The 24,263-nt window shown below is 45.9% G+C and overlaps 1 protein-coding gene across 11 annotated transcripts in view; it reads right to left on the reverse strand.

Moving 5' to 3' along the window:
* FGD4 (FYVE, RhoGEF and PH domain containing 4) overlaps positions 1–24,263 on the reverse strand; it is a 1,139,208-nt gene that overhangs the window by 117,593 nt on the left and 997,352 nt on the right. For all 11 annotated transcript variants that reach the window (XM_069628200.1, XM_069628199.1, XM_069628201.1 and 8 more), the window contains one exon: positions 12,564–12,659. In XM_069628200.1, the coding sequence (XP_069484301.1) occupies positions 12,564–12,659 (96 nt within the window). The remainder of the gene's footprint in view (positions 1–12,563; positions 12,660–24,263) is intronic.

The raw sequence follows: 24,263 nt of genomic DNA on the forward strand, positions 1-24,263 counted from the left end.
GTGTGCTGTTCTTGGAAAGCACGTCCAGTGGAAAGTTCAGTCAAACATTGCACAATTTGTGCATGCACATTCATCCACATGAGCACCCATCACCACAAAAGAAAGGTATGACATTTCTTTGGGCAGTATGTTTATAACTCTGTTATAAGTGCCTCTGTGCACGGTATCTGCCTCTAAGCGTCCATTACGTGTTTGAAAAACATACTGGTTTTCCTACCATTGCCTACCATGAAGTGGCAACTTAATGATATTTGGTTGCAACGTTTTCATTTACTCATATCATACAGTGCATTAGCGAAATAGGAACTCTTCCTTTCTTCCAACAATGTTATGAAATGTGTTCCCCACTAACACACCTGCTACATAAATAGTAAAACACTGGCACCAAAGCCACCACTGAATTTATTTTACCAACCCAAAGTCAGTTCCCAAAAGGTCAGTGTGTGCATGGCTGTAGTTCTTTGTACGCTGCACTATTGCCACAGCCTCTTTGTAAATCTGCCAGCTTCCACTCTGCGCCCTCTGCAACTCATCCATAAGAGGACTGCACAACTTGTCCTTGGCCTGAACGCCAGGGATCGTATCTCTGCTGGACTAAAATATATGCAATAGCTCCCAGTGGCTGCGAAGAATAAAATGAAAGCCCTGTGCATTATGAAGAAGGCCTTCTGGTCCCTGGGACCTCAATACCTTGCACTCTCACTTCCTCAATATCTGCTTGCTCCAGCTCTTCCCTCATCCGCATCCTACTCCCTCACGGTTAGTTGCTTCTGCATGCAACCAGTTGGTGGTACATGTCTTTCTTCTGCTGGGGCCTCCCTATGGAAAAGGCTCTCTGCCTTCCTGGCACTTGAGGAGAACCATTTTAGGGTCTGGAAGCACCTCAAAACCTTTCCATGTGCTTCTTCTTTTTCCCCTCCTCTCCCCTGCTCACCACCTGCCTAAAAATGATTGTGCACTGGTTTCCTACCCCACCCTGTAATCTGTGCCCCAGGCCACCTCCCTCCCGACAGTTCCACCCCTCCAGTCCAGCCACCACTTGATGTCTACACTTATCCTTCCACTTGCCAGCACCGGCCATAGTTGCACGTATTGCTATTTTTTGTTGTTCCCATTTACTCCACTTTGCTCTCCCCCTTCCCATTCACTTGCACAGTCTCAGTGTCACCTGGCCTAGTGGGATCAATGTCTCTGTGTGGCCTGTTTTCTGCCTCCCTTTCCTCGTCACGCCTTCACATACATGTTAGTAGGCGCTGTACATATGCCACAGAATACCATATCACATCATATGATGCACACACTGCATTCATAACAGGATGCCTGCCACATACCTTGTAGACTTCACAAAATGGTCTTCCCACTGTAATGCATATACAGCAAATGTTGGAAAAGTGATCCCACAAAAGCAGCACAGAATGCATGTTAGCAACATTAAGCAAGTGCATGCAGGCAAACAGGATGCCTGCCCCTTACCTTGCACACTTTCACCATAGCCTCCTACATTTCTCTGTACAGACAGACCTTCTGCCACAGTGTTTGTGTACACACCACAACCAGCAACCACATTGCGCAATGGCTTTGCCTCCACAGTGCCAATGCCATAGCTGCCATCCTGAAAAGAGCTGCATGTGGCACGTCTCATCCTCAAAGTTCTGCAGAGTTACCATGCTAGGAAGGAGAGGATGGGTGTGGGGGGAATGCAAAACAGGGTACGGGATTGTGTCTTTAGTACTGTCCCTAAAAACACATTTGTTTTGTTTGTTTTGCATCGTGTTTTTGTTATGTACGTGCCTACATTCTTTTGTATTCTCTCTTTTACTGACTGTTTGCTTCTCCTCCTGACATTTCGCTCGACTGAAGATGAATGCTTCTCTTACATTTCTAGAGGATTCTCTGCAATGCTTCGTGCAGAGTGGCAAACAAAACACCATTGCCAATGGAGGTTGAATAAATATAATTTTCTTGGAACCACTGGAAATCTTGCTGGTTATTAATGCTTTCATAGTTGGTGCAGAACATCCCAGCACTGCACTTCTGTTTATCCAACATCCCCCGACCCCTGGCTGTGGACAAATTACACCGGCTTGGTCCCATGCTCCTCTTGGTGTTATCGATTAGAAAATCATCTTGGCAGTGGGAAACATCTGCATCACTGCTGTCATCAACTTCTTTAGATGCGCAAGCAAATGTGAGCATGACATGTACACCAAATGTTGTGCTCCAAAATGCACGACCACCACATCAACAGTACCGACAGAGGCCACACATGTGCAAAGGAAATGCATGCACCCAAAACCCCCCTCATACACTGTGCCCCAAAAAGCGCACAAAGGTATCACCCACTATCAGTACTCGCCGTCTGTCCATCTCTGCCAACCTCACTGCATCGAAGTTTGGGTAAATATGTCACTGTCCCTTCCTGTGAACCACACCCTCTACACCTCATTGGAGAATCCCTACAGTTCCATTTGCGAAGGCTCCATGCTCAGAAGAGTTGGATGTGGCATGTGCGCTTTCCCAGCTACAGCGAGGGCCACGCCCCAGTACAGCAGACACAATACTTCTTCCCTTGGCACTGACATTTTTCCAACACTCCCTCATTGGCTGCTGTGAAATTTTCAGATACACATGCACCAATCACATACTGCCCCTCTCCATTGCACACTATCATTTCTGTAGACCACTCCATATTTAGCGTTAAACACTCAGTGCACAGTTCCTTCGCTTCCAAAGCCCCTCCACCAGAAACTTCTGCTAAAGGATGCACTATTTCAGCATCCACAAACATCTTGAGGCACACCCAGCACACCTTTGGCCATGCACACAACAGTGCACCGTTGCCCACACCCAGCACAACACTATGTATCCATACATGCGACCATGTGGGCGGCTAACATTATGCACAAATGTACCATACATAGGTAGTGGCACCCCCCCCCCCCCCCAACTCCCCCACACCATAAAGCACCCATTCACGAAAAAAAAAAAAAAAGAATCGCAGTTAGCAGATTCCACAAACATACCACGGCCTCCACCACCCTTACCCACAACCATTCACAAAGTATTGTGTCACTGCCAACCTAACCACAACATTAGGCCTACTTCAACAAATCTGCACACAGCATAGTAATCAAGCACATAGAAGCTGCACTTCAACCATAACCTCTTCCATACTGACAGTATGCAAACACTGCACCCAGTGCCCACACTGCATGACTTTTCACTTCACTATCGCCAACCACACATCAAAAACTTTACCATGTTGTAACAGTGACCTCACCTGCGAAACCAAAAATACGCCTGCCAGCTCACTTCAGCTACTCTATGGCATCTGAAATGTGATCCGCAACCATTCCTTACAGGTCACCACCCTCTAACTGATGCAAAGTCAAAAATGCATTACTACTGTGGGTGTCCTCAAGTCCTAGGCTCTTGAGTGCATGGCCTACGGCCTTCGGCCATGCACCCAATAGTCTAGGCTTCAACACACCCACTGCAACGTAATGCCACCATGCATGTCCCCATGTCACCAACTACGACAATCCACATACACACCATTGCTACCAGCACTCCTACACAACCTGTGCACCGCCATGGAACTATGCAGCAACAAATTTCAACAGTTAGCATAATGTAGAAAGAAAACACTCTCTCCTGCAGCCCTGTGCACTTTCATTCATATACTACGGGTGTACCCACTTCCATTCACAAAGTATTGTGTCACTGCCAACCTACCCACATTCTGTTTCCAACACTGGCCCTACTCCCACCAATCTGCACACATCACACTATGCAAGCACCACCCTCTATCGGTGACAGAGTCAGATATGCATTGCTGCGGTGGGTATGCTAAAGCCCTACGCTCTTGAGTGCATGCCCTACAGCCTACGACCTTCGGCCTTGCACCCAATAGTCTAATCCTTCCACAGACCCACCGTTGCTTCATTCACCCATGCATGCCACCATGTGCCCAACTACCGCATTCCATCCACAGACCACAGCCACCCGCGCTCCCACCCAACCTATGTCATGTGCAATTCACTCCTCTTCTGAAATTCAGCTGCCACCACTCACCATGAAAAGAGGTCGCCGCAAACAGGTGGTGGCAGAAGCTATCGGGCCGTTACGACAGCTGCCTTCAATCACCACACAAAGTACTCGCCTGTCTAGGTACGTCACGTGAACCACTTCTCACTCCCCCACCCATTCCCTCCCTTCTTGCCGCCAACACATGGCGTACGGTACATTTTCCAGACCCTTCCGCCGTCAAACTGTCCTCTGATACACCATGGCGGCATTTCCCCAAAAATTTTGACGCACAGCACGCTTCCCTCCAGCCAGCCATCGGCCGCGTCCAAAATTCTAAGACCGCACGCTGTACCGCAAGCCAATGGGCACTTCGGTCCACGGAGCAAACAGGGAAATGAGTCAGCGGAGCGGGGCCAGATATCGGATTTCCACCAAACACACAAAAGCATGCTTTCTGACCCAAGCCCCTGCTGCAAATTTGGCGAAAATCCGTCCAGCCGTTCGGGCTGTAGCCGTGCGCAAACTTTTTCCCCATTCAGTCTATGGAGAAAAAAAATGTGGGATTCCCCTTATAACTCCCCACCCCACACCCCCTGCACGAAACCTTACCCAACTTGGCGAAAAAAATTCAGAGCCAGCCATATACTTTTTTTGCTAAGTTTGGTGCGGATTCCTCCACGGGGAGCGAACTTGTAAACTGCCAAAAAAGTGCTCTTCCCATCAGTTTAGCAACTTAACCATAACTACACGGCCGCTACAGCTGGCCGTGTAATATATATAAAAAACAAAGTTGTATGTATACTATATACACAGTATGTCTGAGCTGTCTCTGCTGGCTTAAGTTTTAGAATACGATAAGAAATTGTAACTGCACTCTTAAGCCACAAGCTCTGCTGCTTAAAAAAACCTATCTTACTGACAGAAATGTGAAAGCAGACATCCAGGAAGGGATCCATCAGAGGGTTCAAGGCGAGCACTGTGAGATTTGGAGCTCTTTGAGTCCTGGAAGTTATATGCATGTACTCTAGGGCTTCGAGCTCACTTGGCAGCAGTCACGTGTTCAGATGTAGAATGGAAAGTGGCTCTGTAAGTACACTGCCAAATAATATGTTTTATATTGTACAAAACACCATTGTGTGGCTTTGTCTCATTGATGGGGTTTCTGTAATGCTAACGTTAACGAGGACATTGTAGTGTGTAACCCTCTTTAGCATCCAGGGCGGCGTGAGAGGGGCGCAACCAATCGGGTTGCTCAGATTGCAGGCTGAATCCCACGATCCAAGCCCACATTCCAAGCAACCTTACGGCTGCTTACCCTACCCTGCCATCTTCCCCCACCCCCCCTTTCCCTTGAATTTCCCGTCCTTCCCCACTCACACTTACCCGATGTCTGCAGCAGCGCCCACACCGCCGCCCAATCTTCCTGCTGGCCACCATGGACATGGAAGATAAGCTCAACTTGGAGCCCCATCTTTCAGCTCTGTGGCGGATCACTTGCGTCCGTTTTTTAATGAATGAACGGGATGCAGCAAAGAACAAAAAACATGACCATCAGCACCCTGAGTTACCGGATTGGCCACCATTTGTGCTAATAGAAATAATCACCCATTCAGCAGCTGCACTGGGTGTTAATGGCACCAGAGACCCTCGTTAAAGGCCTTTGCTAAGCTCAGGCCTATTGCATCGGAACCGGGGCGTTACCACCCGTTCCATCCCTTGAAAGTGTGTATACATACAAGTCTCCAAAGACAGGGTGGTTACACAGTGATTGCACTATGGAAACTATCAATATAATTCCCCATGTACAATCAGTGGCAGATTAGTAGCTCCTCTGTAGAGGGAAAACGCCCCTCACCCCAGTTATAATAATTTAAAATGTAAAGTTGAAGCAAATAGCATACATTAAAAAAAAAGCTACTTAGGACTTAAAAGCACTGGCGTTTTCGAATATTAAGTGTGCTTCGACACCAGAGAGCCTTCAAGTCAAAAAGGTTTTAGGGGTGTTATTTGACAACCCAAACCATAAACTTAATTGGATTTAGGTCAGCAACAGACGCCCCCATGATTGAATTATTTTAATTATCGAGATGGTCGAAGGAGAGAAAGAAGCATTCATGAATATCTTCCTCCATTATATTGTATATGTTGCCAAATATCCCCTCTCCTAGACCACTGGAGAGAGTCGGCACTTCCCTTGTACTTGGACACCCGCTGCCAAAACGAGAAGCAAGCACAACAGCTGTGTTTCTCTGATAACCAATATACATTAGGAAGGGATGATGCAAGATTTAAAGAGGACATCTCAGCACCTTAGTGTCTTTTCACTCCTTTTTAGATCCACGGCAGCAACATGTGTCAGGCAAGTCCAGAAAGGTAAATGATACCCAACACAAGATACACACATGGTAAGTGAGTTACTGAGGTACCAAAACATATGGTAATTATGTTCCTTCCTCTACCCCTAAAAATACTTGATTGCATTCACCCCAAAAAATTATTTGAGACATGAAGACAGACTTCTAAGAGGTGTGCACATAAGCCAATAGGAAACCATATGTGAACGTTTTAACCACATTTATTTTGAGACTTTGGTGGCCTGCCCTAGCAGCATGATAGCTTTCATTGAAAATATTTTCCTTCCCAGAAAGCAGAGTTATTCAGCAACACAATACTGACCGATTTCCATACTGCAATGCGTGTGTGCTGGTGAAGGTCACAGATGGATCGGCGAGTACAAGCAACAGATATACTCCCTCATTGGACAGGCACTCTAAACCCCCAGCACTCATAAATCTAACTCATCACACAAGGCAAGCTGCTTTGCTAGATATTGACGGATTAGCACTCAACTGTCTTCCCATGTCGCATAACTATGATGCGATTAACCTCCCTGGCTGAGGTTGCCTTCATATGAGCTCCTCCAGCGTGTGCATTTTAAAATGATTACTGTATCAAATAGTAAGTTTATTTGCACAATTGTTAACATGTCTTAATAAAACAGGGTTTATGATGTTAAAAAGGTGATCAATGAATTGTTACACTGATATCACGTTCTTCATGATATATTAACTGCACGATGAACACCCAACAATCTACATATGCGTGATATGTCGGAATTAATAAAGTGCATAGCGAGACATTCATTGCACTAATAACGTACTGATGATCAATAACAAGAAATCGGTTGTACTCAACCAAAAAACAAACACTAGCTAATAAATGGGTACTAGATTACACCAACCAGTGCCCCACAGATCAACCTTTCCAGACTGTAGACTTTATACATTAGAAATGGTAAAAGAAAATACTAAAGAGCAATTACCCTCTTCTACCCTGACAAGGCACATCTCATGGTTGCCTCGCTTGGGGCCTTTTGATCTAGTGTATAGATATCCCATTAATTGCAATCACTGCTAACCTTTCCTACGAGAACTCGCTCCACCAAAACCACCTATGGTTTATCAAATCGATCTAAGTAGGAGGAGAACGCATCGTCACTCTTGCAAAGCTAGGAAGGATGTGTTAAATACAGCAGTTCCGAGTCAACATTGCTTCCTCACCTGAGTTGACAGATCTCCTTTGTGTGGCCCTTGAGATTTCAGAGCAAAATAAAGAGGTGATGGTTGCCCAGAACAATGCCAGAAGATCAGATTAATTCAAAACCTTCCAGCCATCACCTCCTCTCTTTACCTTGAGTTTTGAGCTCACTATTTGACTGATGTAACTTAAGGAAAACATCTGGAGAGTAAATACAACCTGCAATCTATCCATCACACAATGGTCAGCCAGGACTCCTGTGAACAAACTCTAATAATGCAGAAATACATTTAAGAAAGCACAAGCCATCCATAAACACAAGACCACTAGCGGGGTTGATTACTATTTGAGTTTAATTTCATTTTCGTGAAGACTTCTAATGGGTATAAAATGCTGTCCACCCTTTCATCGTGTGGTTTATCAGATGTGATTACAGACCTTTATGAGTGGGTTCCTTTCTATAGAACAGATTATTTGGCCTTGTTCATTTTCAGATGAGGAGCTTGCACATTTTTCGTAAAGGTTGAAATGCTTTGTGGACACTTGCTTTCTTTGCATAGAAGGAAGTTGCACCTTAATAATGACATCGCACAAGGAAGAAATACGTTTGGGAACCTGTTGGTACCCTTATTCAGAGGTCAATTGTCTAGCTTTTCAGTGCTGCACTGTCCTTGGCGGCAAGTGTGATAAATTCTATGGAGTCATCACTGATCCCCAGCCTAAAGTCTCCTCTCATGTGGCCAGGGAAGGGCAGCTGCTACCTGATCCTGACCCTGGGGGTGGATCACATGGGAGGAGATGGCAGTCAGGAGGAGCTTGTGAATCCAACAGGAGGGACTCTTAAGAAGTACCCAACGCCTGTAAAACACATTTAACATATAATGTTTACGATGGTTGTTATTTAACAAAGGTTTCCAACAATGCAACTTAAAACAGTTTTAAAAGCCTTGGGACTCCAAATACCAGAAAGCCTTGGGTACTGAGACAAAGAAGAGGAGCAAAGAGTCACTATGGAATGTAAGTGATACCAAATACAACATGCAGTCTAGTTGTCACGTTCACAATCAGCTGTGCAGGGCATTTAAACCTGAAAATCAGCTGCAGGGTAGGGAAGGAGAGGAGAGCTGCAGAGAGCACAGAGCGGGAAGCGAACCCAGAGGCAGAGGCAGGTGCACAGAGGCGAGCCGTGCAGGAAGAAGACAATGCTTACAGACAACCGCATGGAGGCATAGCATACTGGAGGAGAGGTACTCTGGTGAAGGTCGAGCGGGTGACCTGGAGGGACCACTGGAGGCGAGAAGTCATTTGTCACGGGACCAGAGGAGACACAGGGCCTCATTACGACCCTGGCACTGACGGAATGAAGGGGGCCAGTACGGGACCGGCCCCCTTCATTACGTCAGGGCTGTTTACGAGGTTCCCTTTGCGGGACCCAGATCAGACTTCTGGTAAAACCAGACGTCTTTTCCGGGTCCCGCGAGGGGAAGAGGGAGGTAACAACGGGACACTTGAATTGTGCCCGTTGTTCCCTCCCTCCCCATTCCCCTTGAGCCCTATGGGGACTCAAATGGGAATGGGGAATGGTTCCTGCAAGGAGGACTTACCGGGTCCTCCTATGTCGGAAGGACCTGGTAAGTCCCCATTGCAGGAACCCGGTAATGGAGCCCTGTTTGGAGGCGGAAATGGGGGCCCGGCGACGTGCTATCAAGTTAAATACTTGGGGAGTCATTTTGAATACCGACCAAGTAGATTTGAAAGACTAAGGCAAAAAGGGTACAATTCTCCATACATGAGATGTCAGTTTGGGCACAGATTGTACAATTCTCCTTATATGAGATGTCAGTTTGGGGAAACTTGGAACAAGCATTACCAAAGCCACAAGACATTAAGAATAAAGTAGACAGACAGAACAAACCCCCATATGTGGGATATCAATAAGAGGGAAGTTGGAACAAGTGTGACCTGGAGTCAACAAGGTATAAACAGTGAAGACATGCAACTGTTTTATACTTTAAAGGAAAGCGACCATTGTAGCAAAGACCTGTTGAAAGATACGCATCAGGCATTAAGCCCTTTTTGGAAAGAGATACCTGACAGGAGAGAACACCACGGGATCTGTGTGAACCAGAAGGGGGCAATTCCTGGCAGGGGACCAGGATAACTAGAGATTAATTCCTGGCAGGAGAGTATATCAGGAAAGCATAATTCTGAACATTGGTGTGAAAGAAAAACTTTCATTTGAAGCAGTTTATTTATTTGAATATGTAAAGCGCACAAACTGCCCTCGGGCATCATGGCACTGTTAAGAATACTTGCTTGGTTACACAAGTGCATATAGCCAAAGTCGGTGGCATAAAACAAGAGCGCCAGCCCCATCTTGAAGGGTGGCATCACCAGGTAATGCAATTGGTCACAATCGGTGGCATAAGATATGAGAGCCTGCCCCTACTTGAGGTGTGGCAGAAGCAAGTAATGCATAGGGTCAATATAGGTGGAGTATAACATGATAGCCACCCCTTCTAGAAGAGAGGCAACAACAGTTAAAACAAAGGACAGAATCGGGATAAGGCATTTGGTCAAAGTCGGTGGTATAAAACAAGAGAGCCAACCCCATCTTGAAGGATGGCAGCAGCCATGTAATGCATAGGTCAGAGTTGGTAGCGTAAGACATGAAAGCTAGCCCCGTATAGAAGGGTGGTAGCCACAGGTCATGCCTAAGGTTAATACTGGAGGCAAAGGACAAGTGCGCCAACCTCTAATAGAACGGTGGCGACACCGGTGGTGCAGCGGACAGAGTAGGTGGCATGGTTTTCGTGTCAGCCACTGGCTACGGTCAGCAGCAGCATACAATACCTTATATTCCGAGGTAGGTGGAATGGGTAAAAGGCAACTGACCCTTTGGAGAGCAGGGTGGTGGGGCAGAGGGCCACACATACAGCAGGCGACCAGTGGGGTAAGGGGGGGGAACACATACATACTGCGGGAGACCAGGGGGAAAGGGGGAACACAAATACTGCGGGCAACCTAGGGGGAAGGGGAGGAACACAGGCATACTGCTGGCGACCAGGGGGGAAAGAGGGAGGGGGAGCACATACATACTGCGGCCGACCAAGGTGGAAGGGGGGGAACACTTACATACTGCGGGCGATCAGGAGATGGGTGAGAGTGCAGGCAGCACGCACACACAGGCGATAAAGGGGAGGGGGCAGCATACACGTACAAGCGATCGTGGATTTCTAAGACAATAAAGTGCATATAAGGTCGTATAGAGACGATTGCGTTATTGCATGAAAGTTATATAGTAAAGTACCGGATGGCTATGGCATCGTGAGAATCGTCAGAGAAGGCAGTTTGTGGGTAGCCATGAATGACATCATCTGGTTACAGGTAGTGATAGAGGCTTTGCGAGTCTTGTGTACAAAGGTACCTGTGACATGGTGGCAGAGTCAGACTGGTTTTCGTGAGGATGGTATCGGCTAGGCACCGGCATCCCGGTAAGACAGGGAAAGACAGGACCCTTAGTTAGTCCCTTGGTGTAGGCCCGGCGTTGGCTCCGGGCTCCATGGAACCGCCGATTTGCTGGGTCGGGCAGCCAATGGGATTGCTGCTTGCTCCAGTGTGCTTCTCCAGGCAGGGAGAAAGGGACAGGCAGCCCGAAAAACGCTGTCGGCCATCTTAGTGGAGTTTCTTCATCACTGCAATCAATGCAGGCTCGGTTAGGGTGTCCACGCTGTGCCCCAGTGGAGTGGGGGCACATCCTTCTGGATGGCTCTTCAGAAGGGAAAGTTGTTGAAGTTAAGAAGACATTTGTTTTGCCATCTTGAGAAGAGTATTCTATAGAAGAGACTTTTGCTTTGCCAACGGGAGGACATTATTTTATGGAAAATACATTTTCACTGACTTTAACAGAACCTTGTTGGAACAAAGAACTTTCAACAGTTTTCCTGAAATAGTTCAGGGGATGGGAACCAACCCTTGGACACAAGGAGTATTTTGTTGATCATTTGGATTTGTGCACATTATTTATTTTGCTTGTGTATGTTAGTGTGAGGGTCAGAATTCTTTGGAACACAAGGTCACTTTGCTTTAGTTTTAATTTCACAGACAGGAACACTCGTTAGGATAGGGACAGATGGGCATTTGTCTCAACCCCTTTTTATTTGAATAAAAATGGCTAATGTTGAAACATTTCAATGTTGTCTCGATCTCTCATTTCTGCTCCCTCACAAGGGCAGGGTAATATGCAAATGCTTATTTCTCATCTGCTATGGCACAGAGCTAAAATGTGATTTTAGATCTTTGTGAGTAGCTACCATTCTATTAGGACTGCCACATAACTCCATGTCAGGAAGGACCCCATGTCCTATTACTGGGCTTTCATCTCTCCACAAATTGCCTGCTGGGAGATGTAGTATTGGGAAACTTCAACTGAAATGGACTGATGTAAAACTAAATTAAAAGCAAAGTCCACGAGTGGAGTAGGGGTCCCCTGTGACAGTCATATGGAAACCCTGCATCAGATAGGCAGATTATTTGGCTGTGTTCCTTCTCAGCAGAGGGGCTCTCATGTTGTTTGTAGCAGGTGGGGAATAAATATGGCTTGCAATCTGTGTAGTGAACCATTGCAGGAATTAGTCATTTGAATATTCTCTAATAAAGTATAAATATATAAGGAAAGAACCAACCTTTCATAACCTTGCTAAGGACGCCTGTCTGGTTACTGAACATAAGATTTGTATTTTGTGTTCAGAAAGAATCCCTAGTTAGATATTAAGTGCAGTACACCCCTACTTGTGTATCAGACAACACATCTATTCAGACGGATGTCGGACCTCCATCACAACACTTTTGCTGTTAAAGGTTGGCTGAAATACAACACCCTACTATGATAGGTGTTACATTTTACATGTAACTAGTAACATTTTGTGTTACTCAGCCAGAGCAGAAGGGACGCAATAAAAGGTAGAGTATACTAGAGTTAACGAAATTTGACTTACAGAAATCTCGATTGGTGGGTCCTCAAATTCCTTCGCAGCAGCAGCTTTGAATGTTTCATTCCGTTGCTGAAAAGCTTCAATCGTCAATTGAAAAGCCTAAAACAAAGAACATTTTTTAATGCATCAAGTAAAAACAAAAAAAAGGTGCGCAGGTGAGAACAGTCCCCCTTATCAATGCATGCCAATCATATCACTAGAATGCTTCCTGTAGACTGGTTTAAAGATGAGATCTGGTTAGAAATTCTATAATCCATCCCCAGGGTTCCAATCACCTAAATCACTCGAGAAGAAACTGCTCCAAGAAACAGTCCATTACAGCTAATTTAATTCCAAGTAACTGTTGTGGTTACTGTGGAGGGTACTGTGAGAAACCAGGGATGAGACACGTACACAGAGGACTCAGTGATTGCTACAAACGTTTATTGAAATAATAAAAGGATTAGAAATTGCCTCACTATCCCTACTCTAGGAGGTATTTCTGTACCTCAAACAAAATTAAGTGCCTTTGGTGCATCAAGATGTCAAAACAATAAGTCCTGTGCCCAGAATCCAATCCTAGCCCTCACACTCTAAAAGTAACTATAAATGCTAATGGTATTGTCTCTGGCCTTGAAAGCGCACACATGTTCAAGTTCATCAGATAAGGTTAACTCCAAACAAAAAGGTTCCAAATGGATCATTTTCACAGTTCCAGGTGATGACTCCCTTCCCCAGGTTTCCTACCACAACACAAATGGTTCAAAACAATTGTGACTCTCAAGGGCATATGTTTTCCTCGTATTCCCTTTTCATAGTGTTGCAACTTGCGTGTGGGTTCCAGACTTGCAGAACACCTGGTATACTCTCCTGCCTGGCATCTTTTACATTCACTATACTTCACAGTTATACGTGCATGGGTGGGTCTTGGGATTCTCTTTTTATATTTGACTTTGCCCGATATTCTCTCCTGTCAGGCCTTTCTTATGTAGTTCACTTCACACACTTGCAGACTTGAATTTGCCTGGTAAACTCTCCTGCCAGGGCTTTCTCATGTAATATAAGCACTTTGGATTGAAGTGCTATATAAACCTAATAAACATAACAAAACTCTTTCACATTTGGATGTGGGTTCCAGGTTAGTAACGCTTTTCTAATTACTTCACTCTTCCAATTAGTTTCTCTTTCCCCTAGATATTGGGTCCCTGACCCATTCTCACATTCATCAGTTCTCCACCTTCGCCCCAGCATCTCAAATCTCTGCTGTGGGCTTGCTTCTGCTTGCTTGGTGCTTTGCTTTCCTATGCGATTCTTGAGCGAAGCGTCCCGGTGTCCCAGCTCCCTGCTACAGGCTCACCAGCTTGGTTCGGCTGCTCCAGAGCTCCTTGCGATCTTCGCTGCTTCCTCACTCTGGTCATCGTGGACGGCTGGAGTTTCTCCTGCTCTACGGTTCCCATGGTATCGGAGGGGCTTCACCTCTTCCCTCGCTCCCAGTGCTTACACAGGCTTCTCTCCCAGCAGGATTTCCACGAGTGCCGTCTCCTCGAGTAGCTTCCTTCTGCGTGACCGTCTGCTTCCTCCAGGCTCCCTGACCTTAGTCGGGAGTCGTGCCTCTCGCTCCATTCATCAGGTGTAATCCTTTTAAATGTCCAAGTGCTTGGTAGAGACCTACAACCACTAGAGCACGTCTCCAGCTTCTCAGCACCAGTGTTCTGTATCGCTCCAGTCCTCTTCCTCGTCTCAGTTTCTATCATGCTGTTTTCCATGTGGTATTGAGGAATACTGGCTATAGATTTGGCATGGGGTTGAGGGAGATTGCTACAATATGTCATCAAAGCATGAGGAAGGGAGGGAACATTCCTAAAAGGAAATGCAGGATGCCATGTCTCATCCAATGGCACCAAACTCCCCACACGAGGGTCACTTCCCCCCCATGTGATCATCCCTCGCATTGCCACCCCCAGGGCTAGGATCAGGTAGTGGCTGCTTCCCCTGGCCACGAGGAGAGGCTACCTTCGGGAAAGGAGTGATGACATCATCAGATTCATCACAGTACCAAGAACGGGGTCACAGGCTCCATGTAAGGTTGCGTCCATTCTTTAATTCTTCTCAGCAGGTTACAGGCAATAGTTCACCTTCTGGTATGACTGTAGAGACACAAAGACCCACCGGTGCATCCACTCACCAGCAGCCCATCCTCCAGTTGTCACACTAGGAACACAAAAAAGGTTCATGCAAGAATCATTCATTCTACATTACTCCATCCATAACATCACACCACTATCACTGAGATACCCTGCCATCAGCAAGGTCTCCACACTTTTCCCCCTGAAAATACACATAACAGATCATGCACAAATACCCAGATACCACCCAGGCACGTACGTAGACGCAGAGGGCAGCATACACATTCATATGTACACATGTATTGCATACCCTTCCTTACCGGACCTCACCGCATCACACAACTGGCATTGGATATTGCATTAAGAGTTTATGTGTACCGGGGAAGTAATGGCACACCCTGACGTTTGGATAAGAGAATTTCTATTGCTAGTTACATGCACAAGTTATGCATGCACTTGAGGAGTGTGCACACCCTGGAATAGTTAATGCTATGTATTGTAGGCGAGTGAGTGGATATTTTGAAAGTTTAGTATTGTGGAATTTAAAATGATCTATTTTTTTGCTGTTTATTGGCGGGTTGAGAGTCTGGCCAACAACCATACTATTGTGGCTATAAGTAACTTGTATTTACCCATCAGAAATTGATTGTGTCATCTGCATGGTTCCACAGACATCTGGCCAACAGGCACGTGCTGCAAAATATATATGCCTCACATATATCCCTCACTGTTGTCTTCCTCATAGCAAGGGTCCTTGAATTTCGTCGCCAATGATGTGATTTAGGTAAGATTGTGTAGAAGACTCATGAGGCAAACCACACGTACCAGGTAAGGTCACGTCTATTCTTTATTATTCCAGAGAATGTTACAGGTAAGTGATCATCTGCAGTTAAGTCCTTTAGTAGAAATTCTGAGAGACCCACTGGTGAATCCACTCACCAGCCGTCCATTTTCTAACTGTCACTTTTAGAAAACACACAACCATGATCAAGAATTGTATTGATTTATTTATTATTTGCTTGTTAGGCACTTATGCAGCAAGTACATACTGTTTCAAAGCGCCCACAGGGCAAAGGGAGGGAACAAGGAAGAGAAACACAGTAAAAATACAAAATATATTTTTTTTAAACAGTGGCGGGATAAAGGAAAAGGACAAACCTACTATGCATTCCGAGTGTTCAGAACATGCAAGTGCAGCAAGGGAGAGGGTAGAGTGTCCATGCTCGTGGGTGAGCAACAGATGAAGTGCATTGTATGTTGAGTGCTACACTGCCTGGAGCCACGTTGGGTGTAAGCGTGAGCCTCCAGGGCGGAGGGTGTGCCAAGGCAATTGCTGAGGGTAGACAGAAGCTGTGATGATTGGGTGTGGGAGGTCAGGGGCCCTGCGGATGCATAAGTGCCCAGGACACCAATCACAGTAACTGTGAGATTAGCAGAGGAGAGAGGATGGGAAGGAGGAGGTAGAGGAAAGTCTTGACCATGCACCATTCATGCTACATTCCACCATCCATGACATCACACCCCTGTGAGAGTGATACCCAGCCATCAGCCAGGTCCCCATAGCAACTTTGCACAGAGTGGTTCAGAGCATGGGGTAGAGCGTGTAAAATGCTATGGATGGAAGAAAAAAAAAAACACCCAAGCGCTTGACCAGAGCACTGTAGGGCTGAAACTAGCCAGAGCGGTTCTACGTCACTAATTTGACCCTACAAACCCCTTACAAGCAGCAAATGTGGGCATGGGGAAGGTAAGCGGATAACAAAATGTCACATGACCTAGGGAAGCAGACTGGTTTATGCTCTAGTGTGCACTGACATAGCCTGTGATGGCTATAAACAGCCTGTAGCAGCTAACAATATTGTTTACCTCGAAGATTTCCTAGCGCAAAAAAAAATGTGTGATGGACCACATCCTAATGTCGTTTTTGAAAGCAAGATGATTAAAGCGAGATATGAAGTAAAAAAAATAAAAAAATAAAAGCCCACGTGGAGGCTTGGCTCTGAGAAGAAATGGGTGCAGATTGTTCAGCGTGGAAAGCAATGGGTGCCGGGGTATTTGTGTGGTCTAATTTCCTGTCATCCTGTTTTAACATGTAGAGATCGTGTGTGGCTGAATCAGAAGACAAAGTTATTTTGAGAAACTGAACAATTAAATAAACCCAAACTTAGCATTGCAAATTCCTAAAGTATGCAAGCACTGTTCACAAGTCGTCTGTCCTGCATCTGGGGGTGACTAAGCAATCTCATACTTGCCAAGCCACAGATTGCAAACACAGCCACAGAGAGACAGCCATTGGCTTTCCCGTCGCTTCTACTGCGTGCTGTGGTTATTATACCGTCACGAGGATTTGCTTACGAGCTGTGGTTTATGACACTGCGACCAAAGTAAAATGTCTCTTCATTTAGCATATGGCGAATTAACCAGATTCTATACCGCGTCTTCAGAATGTCAGTAAACATAAGCGATCAAACGTTGGGATTATAATTGGTGAATTAAAAACGCTGTTATTAGTTTAGAAATGTTAAAAATAAGAAGCGCACTCTGTAGTAACAATCAATCAAACTTTATTTCCAAATGTTCATGTCATAAAAGTACAAAATACACACACAAGTAGAAAAAAATGCAAAACATCAGATAAAATGCCATTTTTTAAGAAACGTTTGAATTTCTCAAATCAAAAGCATTTTCAATAAAACCATGAATAGAATCTACCACATTCTTACAGTAGCCTAATATGTAACGGCTGTGCCGTTTCCCCATCATCATATATTGTCATATCTGCCATGCACACGATGGCATCCCAAAGTTCTCATTTGGAATGCCATTGCGAGCGAGCGCACTGCTAGACACTTGACAGCTGGGTTTAACTGTGCTATTTGGAGCTGGCCCACTGGTGCACAGACCTGCACTGGGGTCTTGTTATCAAATAGACTACTTCTTCATCATCATAACTACGTGGTGACTTGATTATTACTCACCACATTATAAGTGGCGACGAGGACCTTCATCAAGGAAGACCCTGTGCAGCGTCAAGCTGTTGGTATCCAGGTGTGGTGGAAAGGGACGCTGCCTGGATGGTGTGGGCCCATTTGTGAGACACCTGCACAAGCTGTGGTGCGTTCACCAGTAACCAGTGGACCCAAGAGGTTGGTGGCTGACCCCATCATCCCCCCCACGTACCACACAAAACATTGGTTGAGTGTTGGCAATAAAAGGCTGTGGGTTTTTATTGCACATCATTCCGTAATACACCAAATAATCATAATAATACATAATGTGTACTTTTGGGCACGAGCACCAGGAGGTTACGGCCTCAGGCCTGTGCGGCCACACCTGGATGGGTTGCCAGCCATCCAGGTTCCCCCCAAAAGTTGCTACTGACATCACCTTGCAGCCAGGTTGTCCACTATTTCCCTGTAAAAATGCTCCATTCCTTTTTCTGACAGGTGAGTCCCATCTTTCGGGGTTAGCTAATGGTATGGCGCTATGTTTGATAAAGTGAAAGCCTCTGCTTACACAGAATTTTTACAATCCTCTGTTCAATTTCTTCCTGGCTATATCTATGGCTTTGTAAGAATTTGCCCCATCCATGTTTTCCTGGGGAGGATCGCTGAATATCTTTCCAGTTGTGTGCTATTCCAGCTAGGGAAGAGCATGTGTCTTCCAATAAATGTCTGCTCTACATTGTGACTAGGTCATTGCCCCCCAGATGTATAATCAGCAATTCAGGGGGTTCCCTGTAAACTACCAGGTCCGCCAGCTTGTCATGAATGTCTGGCCATGGTAGCCCCCTGTACCCCCACCATGAAGTGATGGTGTTTTTAAAAGCTGTTTCCGCCTTTGTCTCCTCTGACCATCTCCCTGTTCTGAACATGAAGGAATGTCCTACTTCCAGGCTGATTTGAGGGGGGCATCGTGATCTGTTCGTGAATAAAAATGAGATTATTCTGGTCTTATGTACCGTTTGTAACATTCAGATTTCCACCCCCCTATTGCTTTTACTTGTTTTGCTCCCAGCCCGCTTTGCCATGAAGTTGTTGCTGCGCCTATTCTAAAAGAATGGGTCCCAAATTCTTTAGGGTCCCACTTAGCTTTTCCTATGGCTTACATCAGTACTGCTTTGAACTGGAAGTGGCTTAGGGCGGATGCGTCCCTATTGATCAAAAACCGGCTCCCCCCTACCCCCCCAGTGGATGCCGTACATGTTATTTGTTGGTGGTGCCTACTAGGCAATTATTTGTATCATTTATACAAGTATACAATAGATATTTATCTTCCTCTTGCAACCTGTCTTGGATTTCTGGACTTCAATGGTGTGCTGGTTGAGCTTACTCTTATGTCCATCATCCCTAAACCATCGTCGGCTTTCATGCTCGATGCTATGAGTTCACTCACCCAGAAAGACCCAAAATATGCTAAGGAAAAAGCTGCTTTCAATAATAGTGCATCGAAAGGATCTGAGGATATCTCATCCAAAAGACCCGTTAATATGGCCTGTTTCTGAAAATCTAAAGGGTGTCTTATCTTTATGCATCCCTTCCAATTTTCTCCAGCCTTTGAGGGCATATGAAATTAAAAGAACTCCGGATCTGGTCCGACCCTCCCTGTATTTTGGCAAAATAACCCACAGCTGTTAGGTGCCTTTTAGCCCATTCCTTTTTTACTCCCTGTTTGTAAGCCCAAACCAAAAATGTATTAATAACTTTTGTCGTTCTCAACTCAACATGTGTTAGCCCTGTAACATTCAGCACCATTTTCATACACTTACTATATTGTGCTGTGGTGTTTCTCGCCAGTGCCTTCCTGGCCAGGTCTAAAAAGTAACCCTGTTCCAGGGTCTATGTTTTCCGTTGCCAGTGCTTGCCTCCATTCACCCGTGATTGAGGTGTTTGATGTTGATGGCTGAGCATCCCGGCTCTGGCCATTTGGCGTTGATGCCTTTTTCAGTTTTTCAGTATGTCCCAGCAGTCCTTTGGGATATGTGTCATCTCTCTCTGGGCATTTGGGGCCATTTGGCGAAAATATGTCCACTGAAAACGAGATAATGCATCAGCAATATTATTATCTGTTCCTGCGATGTGTTTCGCTCTTACCACGATGCTTTCAACAAGTATGATCTTGGTTATAGCTATTAAAATTCTTAAGACTAGTTGGCACTTGGTGGTTCTTCTATTAATAATTCCCACCACCGCCATGTTGTCGACCAAGCGGTTAGTTCTGCGTTTACCAGATGCCTGCCCTAGATGTGTAGTGCTAGACAGATTGGTATGATTTCCAGAAGCATGATATTTCTGGTCCAGCCTACTGTATGGCCATTTGTCTGGCCATTCTCCGGCGACCCAAGCTGTTCCCAGAATGGCCCCAAATCTTTTGCTCCCAGTTGCATCAGTAAAAAGTACTCTTTTGTCGCTTGTGTTCAGTGGCGTGTGTCATAGCGCTGTGCCGTTGAAATTTGTGAGGAAATCCTCCCATATTAATAGGTCTTTTTTTTTTTTTATTAGGTTTTGAAAAACACAGTACACAACCATTTACATTTCAGTCGAAACATGTCAAAAATGGGTACCTACTCCCGCCCCTCCCATCCCACCAACATGAAGTTGTAAAAGTTTTTATTTTCCCCCTCCTCTGGAACATTGTCCTCTCACATTTACGAGCTCTTTTCTTTGTTCATGTCCTCAATATTAGCGTGCATGGCTTGTAATATACACTTTCAGAGCCAGTAAGTGACAGTTATTTAGCTGTAATAGAAATGGCGACATTCTCCGACGGCCTTCAGGCGGTAACTCTTTCCGGTATGTTCCTTACAGAACATTTGTGGTGGTATACACCAAGTTAGACCACTTATCATTCCCCTGTGGTAATTCGTGTGAAGCGGTGTCAACATATTCATTCACAAAGTAGTTCCACAGCGTCTCATATTGCGCAGCCTTCCCGTGGAGAGATGCTGTGATTCTCTCCATTAAACAGATACTTGTGGCGACCGTGACCCATTCTTTCTTGTTCGGGGGGAATTTCAGCTTTCCATCTAATTACCAGACAGGCCCTTGCTGTCAGAAGGAATGGGGCTACTATCCCTATTAACCTCCTAAATTCACCATCACACTCTTGAAAGCCAAATAGGATTAACAGGGGTATTACCTCTCGGGAGATCCCATCAATCTGTCTGATCCAGCCCAGAACCTCATCCCAGTACACTTTCACCCTCGGGCACTCCCACCACATATGCCAATAGTTGGCCCTCTCCCCACATTGACGCCAGCACATGGGACTAGCATATTGGAACATTTTGGATAACCTGTTAGGGTCATATTTCCACCTGTGGAGGAGTTTGATGGGGTGCAGTTTGTATTGAGCCGCTATAGATGTCTGTGAGGCCCCTCTACCTATCTTCGTCCATAATTCAGGGTCTAGCTTCATGTTCATGTCCCATTCCTACCTTTCCCGCAATTGGGAAGTGGACCCCTTCCCTGCCTCTTTCAATGCTTTATACATGGCAAAGATCAAGTTTTTGGTTTCTATTGTCGTATCAAGTCATCTTTCAAACGGGGTGAGGTCTCTCTGTATACTCTCCTTCCATTCATTCCTCTTGAGTACCCCCTTAAACTGAAGGAAAGAAAAGACTGATAGTGGGTGTATTCATAGAGACTCTTCGAGTTCAGTGATTGTAAGGAAGTGTCCCCCCTCCAGAGCTGTCCCACCCTTTCGAGGCCTGCTTTGAACCATGTCTGGAACCGGTCGAGGCTAGGGATCTCCTCACGGATTCCCGGAGCCCATATGTGGCTCAAAGGGGATGGCCATGTGGTTATTCTTCGCATATCTACCCCCTCCCTCCAGATCTCCCGTAACGTGCCCAGTATCGGGTGATTGCGGAGCCTTTGAGCAATTTATCTCTCGGGACCCATAGCCACTCTGAGACGGTGGCCAGTGCTAGGTTATGGTTATCGAGGTGTACCCACTGCAACGCCGTCTGCCGTCTCAAGTGGGGAACCATGACTCTTAATTGGACGGCTTGATAGTATTTTTTGAGGTCTGGGAGCCCTACTCCTCCTTCTCCTTGGGTAGAACCAGGGTATCGTATGCTCTCCTTGCCTTTTTCCCCTGCCACAAGAATCTTAGAATGAACCTTTTGGTTTCTTTGAAGAACCACTCCGGGGAACGCAGCGGGAGCATTTGAAACAGGTAGAGAAATCCCGGGAGGCACACTATCTTGATTGCGTTGAGCCTTCCAATCCACAAGACCGTGAGGTTCTGCCACTTATTTAAATCCGCATGGAAGCTGGCTATGACACTGGGATAATTAGCTTCATATAGTGTATTCAAATCCCGCGTTAAGTTTATCCCTAGATATCGAAGGGTGGTGTCGCCTATTTCGTGAGCGTGAGCGGCTAGTCTGTTGGTGGTTTCGGGCAACGGGAATAGTATAGATCTGGATCTATTAATTTTAAAACCTGAAAGCGGTCTGTAATCCTCTATTAATTGTATAGCCCTTGGTATCGATGTCATAGGGTTCTTTATGTGTAAAAGAATATCATCAGCGTAGAGTGCGACCTTGTATTCCTTCCCCTTCACCTGCAGACCCTCAACCCGATGGTCCGCTCTGAGCACCTGGTCGAGGGGTTCCAGGGAAAGTGCAAACAGTATCGCCGAGAGGGGGCAGCCCTGTCTGGTACCTCTTTCCAGGTGGAACCACTTTGAGTACTCGGAGTTGGCAACTACTGACACTTTGGGAGATGTGTATACCGCTTTGACCCTTTTCCTAAATATAGGACCCAGCCACACTTTTTCTAATACAGCCTCTAAGAAGCCCCACTCCACACTGTCAAACGCTTTTTCTGCGTCCACCGATAAGAGAGCGGGGTCCCCCGCCATTTTCTCAGACTCATGGATTAAATGTAGCGTCTTGCGTATGGTGTCAGCTCCCTGCCTCCCTAAAATGAATCCAACCTGATCCGAATGAATTAATCGGGGTATGTGGACCGAGTCTGGCTGTCAGTACTCGCGTATACATTTTGGCATCAATGTTAAGTAGTGAAATCAAGCGGTAGGACCCGCACTGGTTAGGGTTTCTGCCTTCCTTGGGGATCACCGTAATGAGTGCCTCTGAAAAGGATTCTGGAGCAACTCCTGTTTGCAGGATGTCATTAAATATGTCTACCATGAATGGGAGGAGAGAGGATATAAATGTCTTGTAAAAGCCGGCTGTATATCCGTCATTACCAGGCGCTTTCCCCAGCGGTAGCCTCTTGATCGCTTTCTCGATATCTCATTGCTTGTGATTGGGACATCTAGTAATTCCATGTCCTCATGGGAGAGCCGTGGCATGTCCACCCTTTGTAGATATTGTTCTAATTCCGCTTGTTCCTATACCATTTCCGATTTGTATAAACCCTCATAGAACCGTGTGAACATTTCTGGAATTTCCTTCGGGTCTGTTGTTAGCGCACCCCACTCCCCCCCTGTTCTGACAATTCATCATTCCACACGTTGACCCCTTAATCTAGCAGCAAGTAGGTGATCTGCTTTGTTTCCCTTTTCGTAGTGTTTTTGTTTAAGGAACTGAAGTTTGCGGGTAACCTGGGCCTAGTCCAGGAGCCAGAGCTCTCTTTTCTGCCTAGCCTCAGCTATCTTTTCAGCACGTTCCTCATTGGAATTTCAGGCGGCGGTATCCAATTGTGCAATCCTCTCCCTTAACCCAGTCTCCATCATCGCCCTTTTCCGCTTCCTGCTCGCCCCTTCCCTAATCAGTATCCCCCTCCATGCCGCCTTACCAGCCTCCCAAACCACTCTCTTGAGCACGTCCCCTGTATCGTCGAGTTCAAAATATTCCATTATCCCTTTTTCCATCTCCTCAAGGAAGAGATGGTCTTTCCACAGAGTTTCATTACAGCGCCATTTCGCCCCCTATGTGGAAGATGTGGAAGATTCAGTAAGTTCATACTATTATAAGTTCATATTATTATTATTATTATTATTATTAACCATATCGTGATCGGACAACGAGAGTGGTACCATCTCAGAAGCAGTCGTAACTTGGCCCATGTCCTCAGAGAGGTATAGATAATCTATTCTGATGAACGTGGAGTGGGGTGCAGAATAAAAGGTGTATCCTTTCTCGCTAGGGTGAAGTGTTCGCCAAATGTCCTGCAGTCTATATGCCCTCATCCTCTCCACTATCCCTGCTTGGTCACCCATCTGCAAGTTCGCGCGATTCTGGATTGGCGGACTTTCTGTCCAACACGAATTAAGGTCTCCCCACCCCTAGTATTATGTGGCCTGTGATTTCCAACATTACCTTTGGAATTGTACTTTGTAAAAATCTAGATTGCCCCACATTTACAGCATAAAGCCTCGCAAATGTGCACACTCTATTGCAAACCGTTCCCACCACTACGAGAGCCCTTCCTTCTGTGTCTACCCAGATCCTGGTTTTTCCAGTTTTAACCCCTTCTTCACGAGTATTCCCACCCCACCTTTCGCAGAGTGCCAGAACCTCAATATTCCGTTCCCAGTCTGGAGTGTAGAACCCTACGCTCTTCTCCTCGTATATACTTGGTCTATTGAAGAAAGAGCACACCCAATTGTGCCCTCTTGAGCTCCC

The sequence above is a fragment of the Ambystoma mexicanum genome, chromosome 12, assembly GCF_040938575.1.
Source record: "Ambystoma mexicanum isolate Mex_15411 chromosome 12, UKY_AmexF1_1, whole genome shotgun sequence".
In the NCBI taxonomy this organism is placed as follows: Eukaryota; Metazoa; Chordata; class Amphibia; order Caudata; family Ambystomatidae; genus Ambystoma; species Ambystoma mexicanum.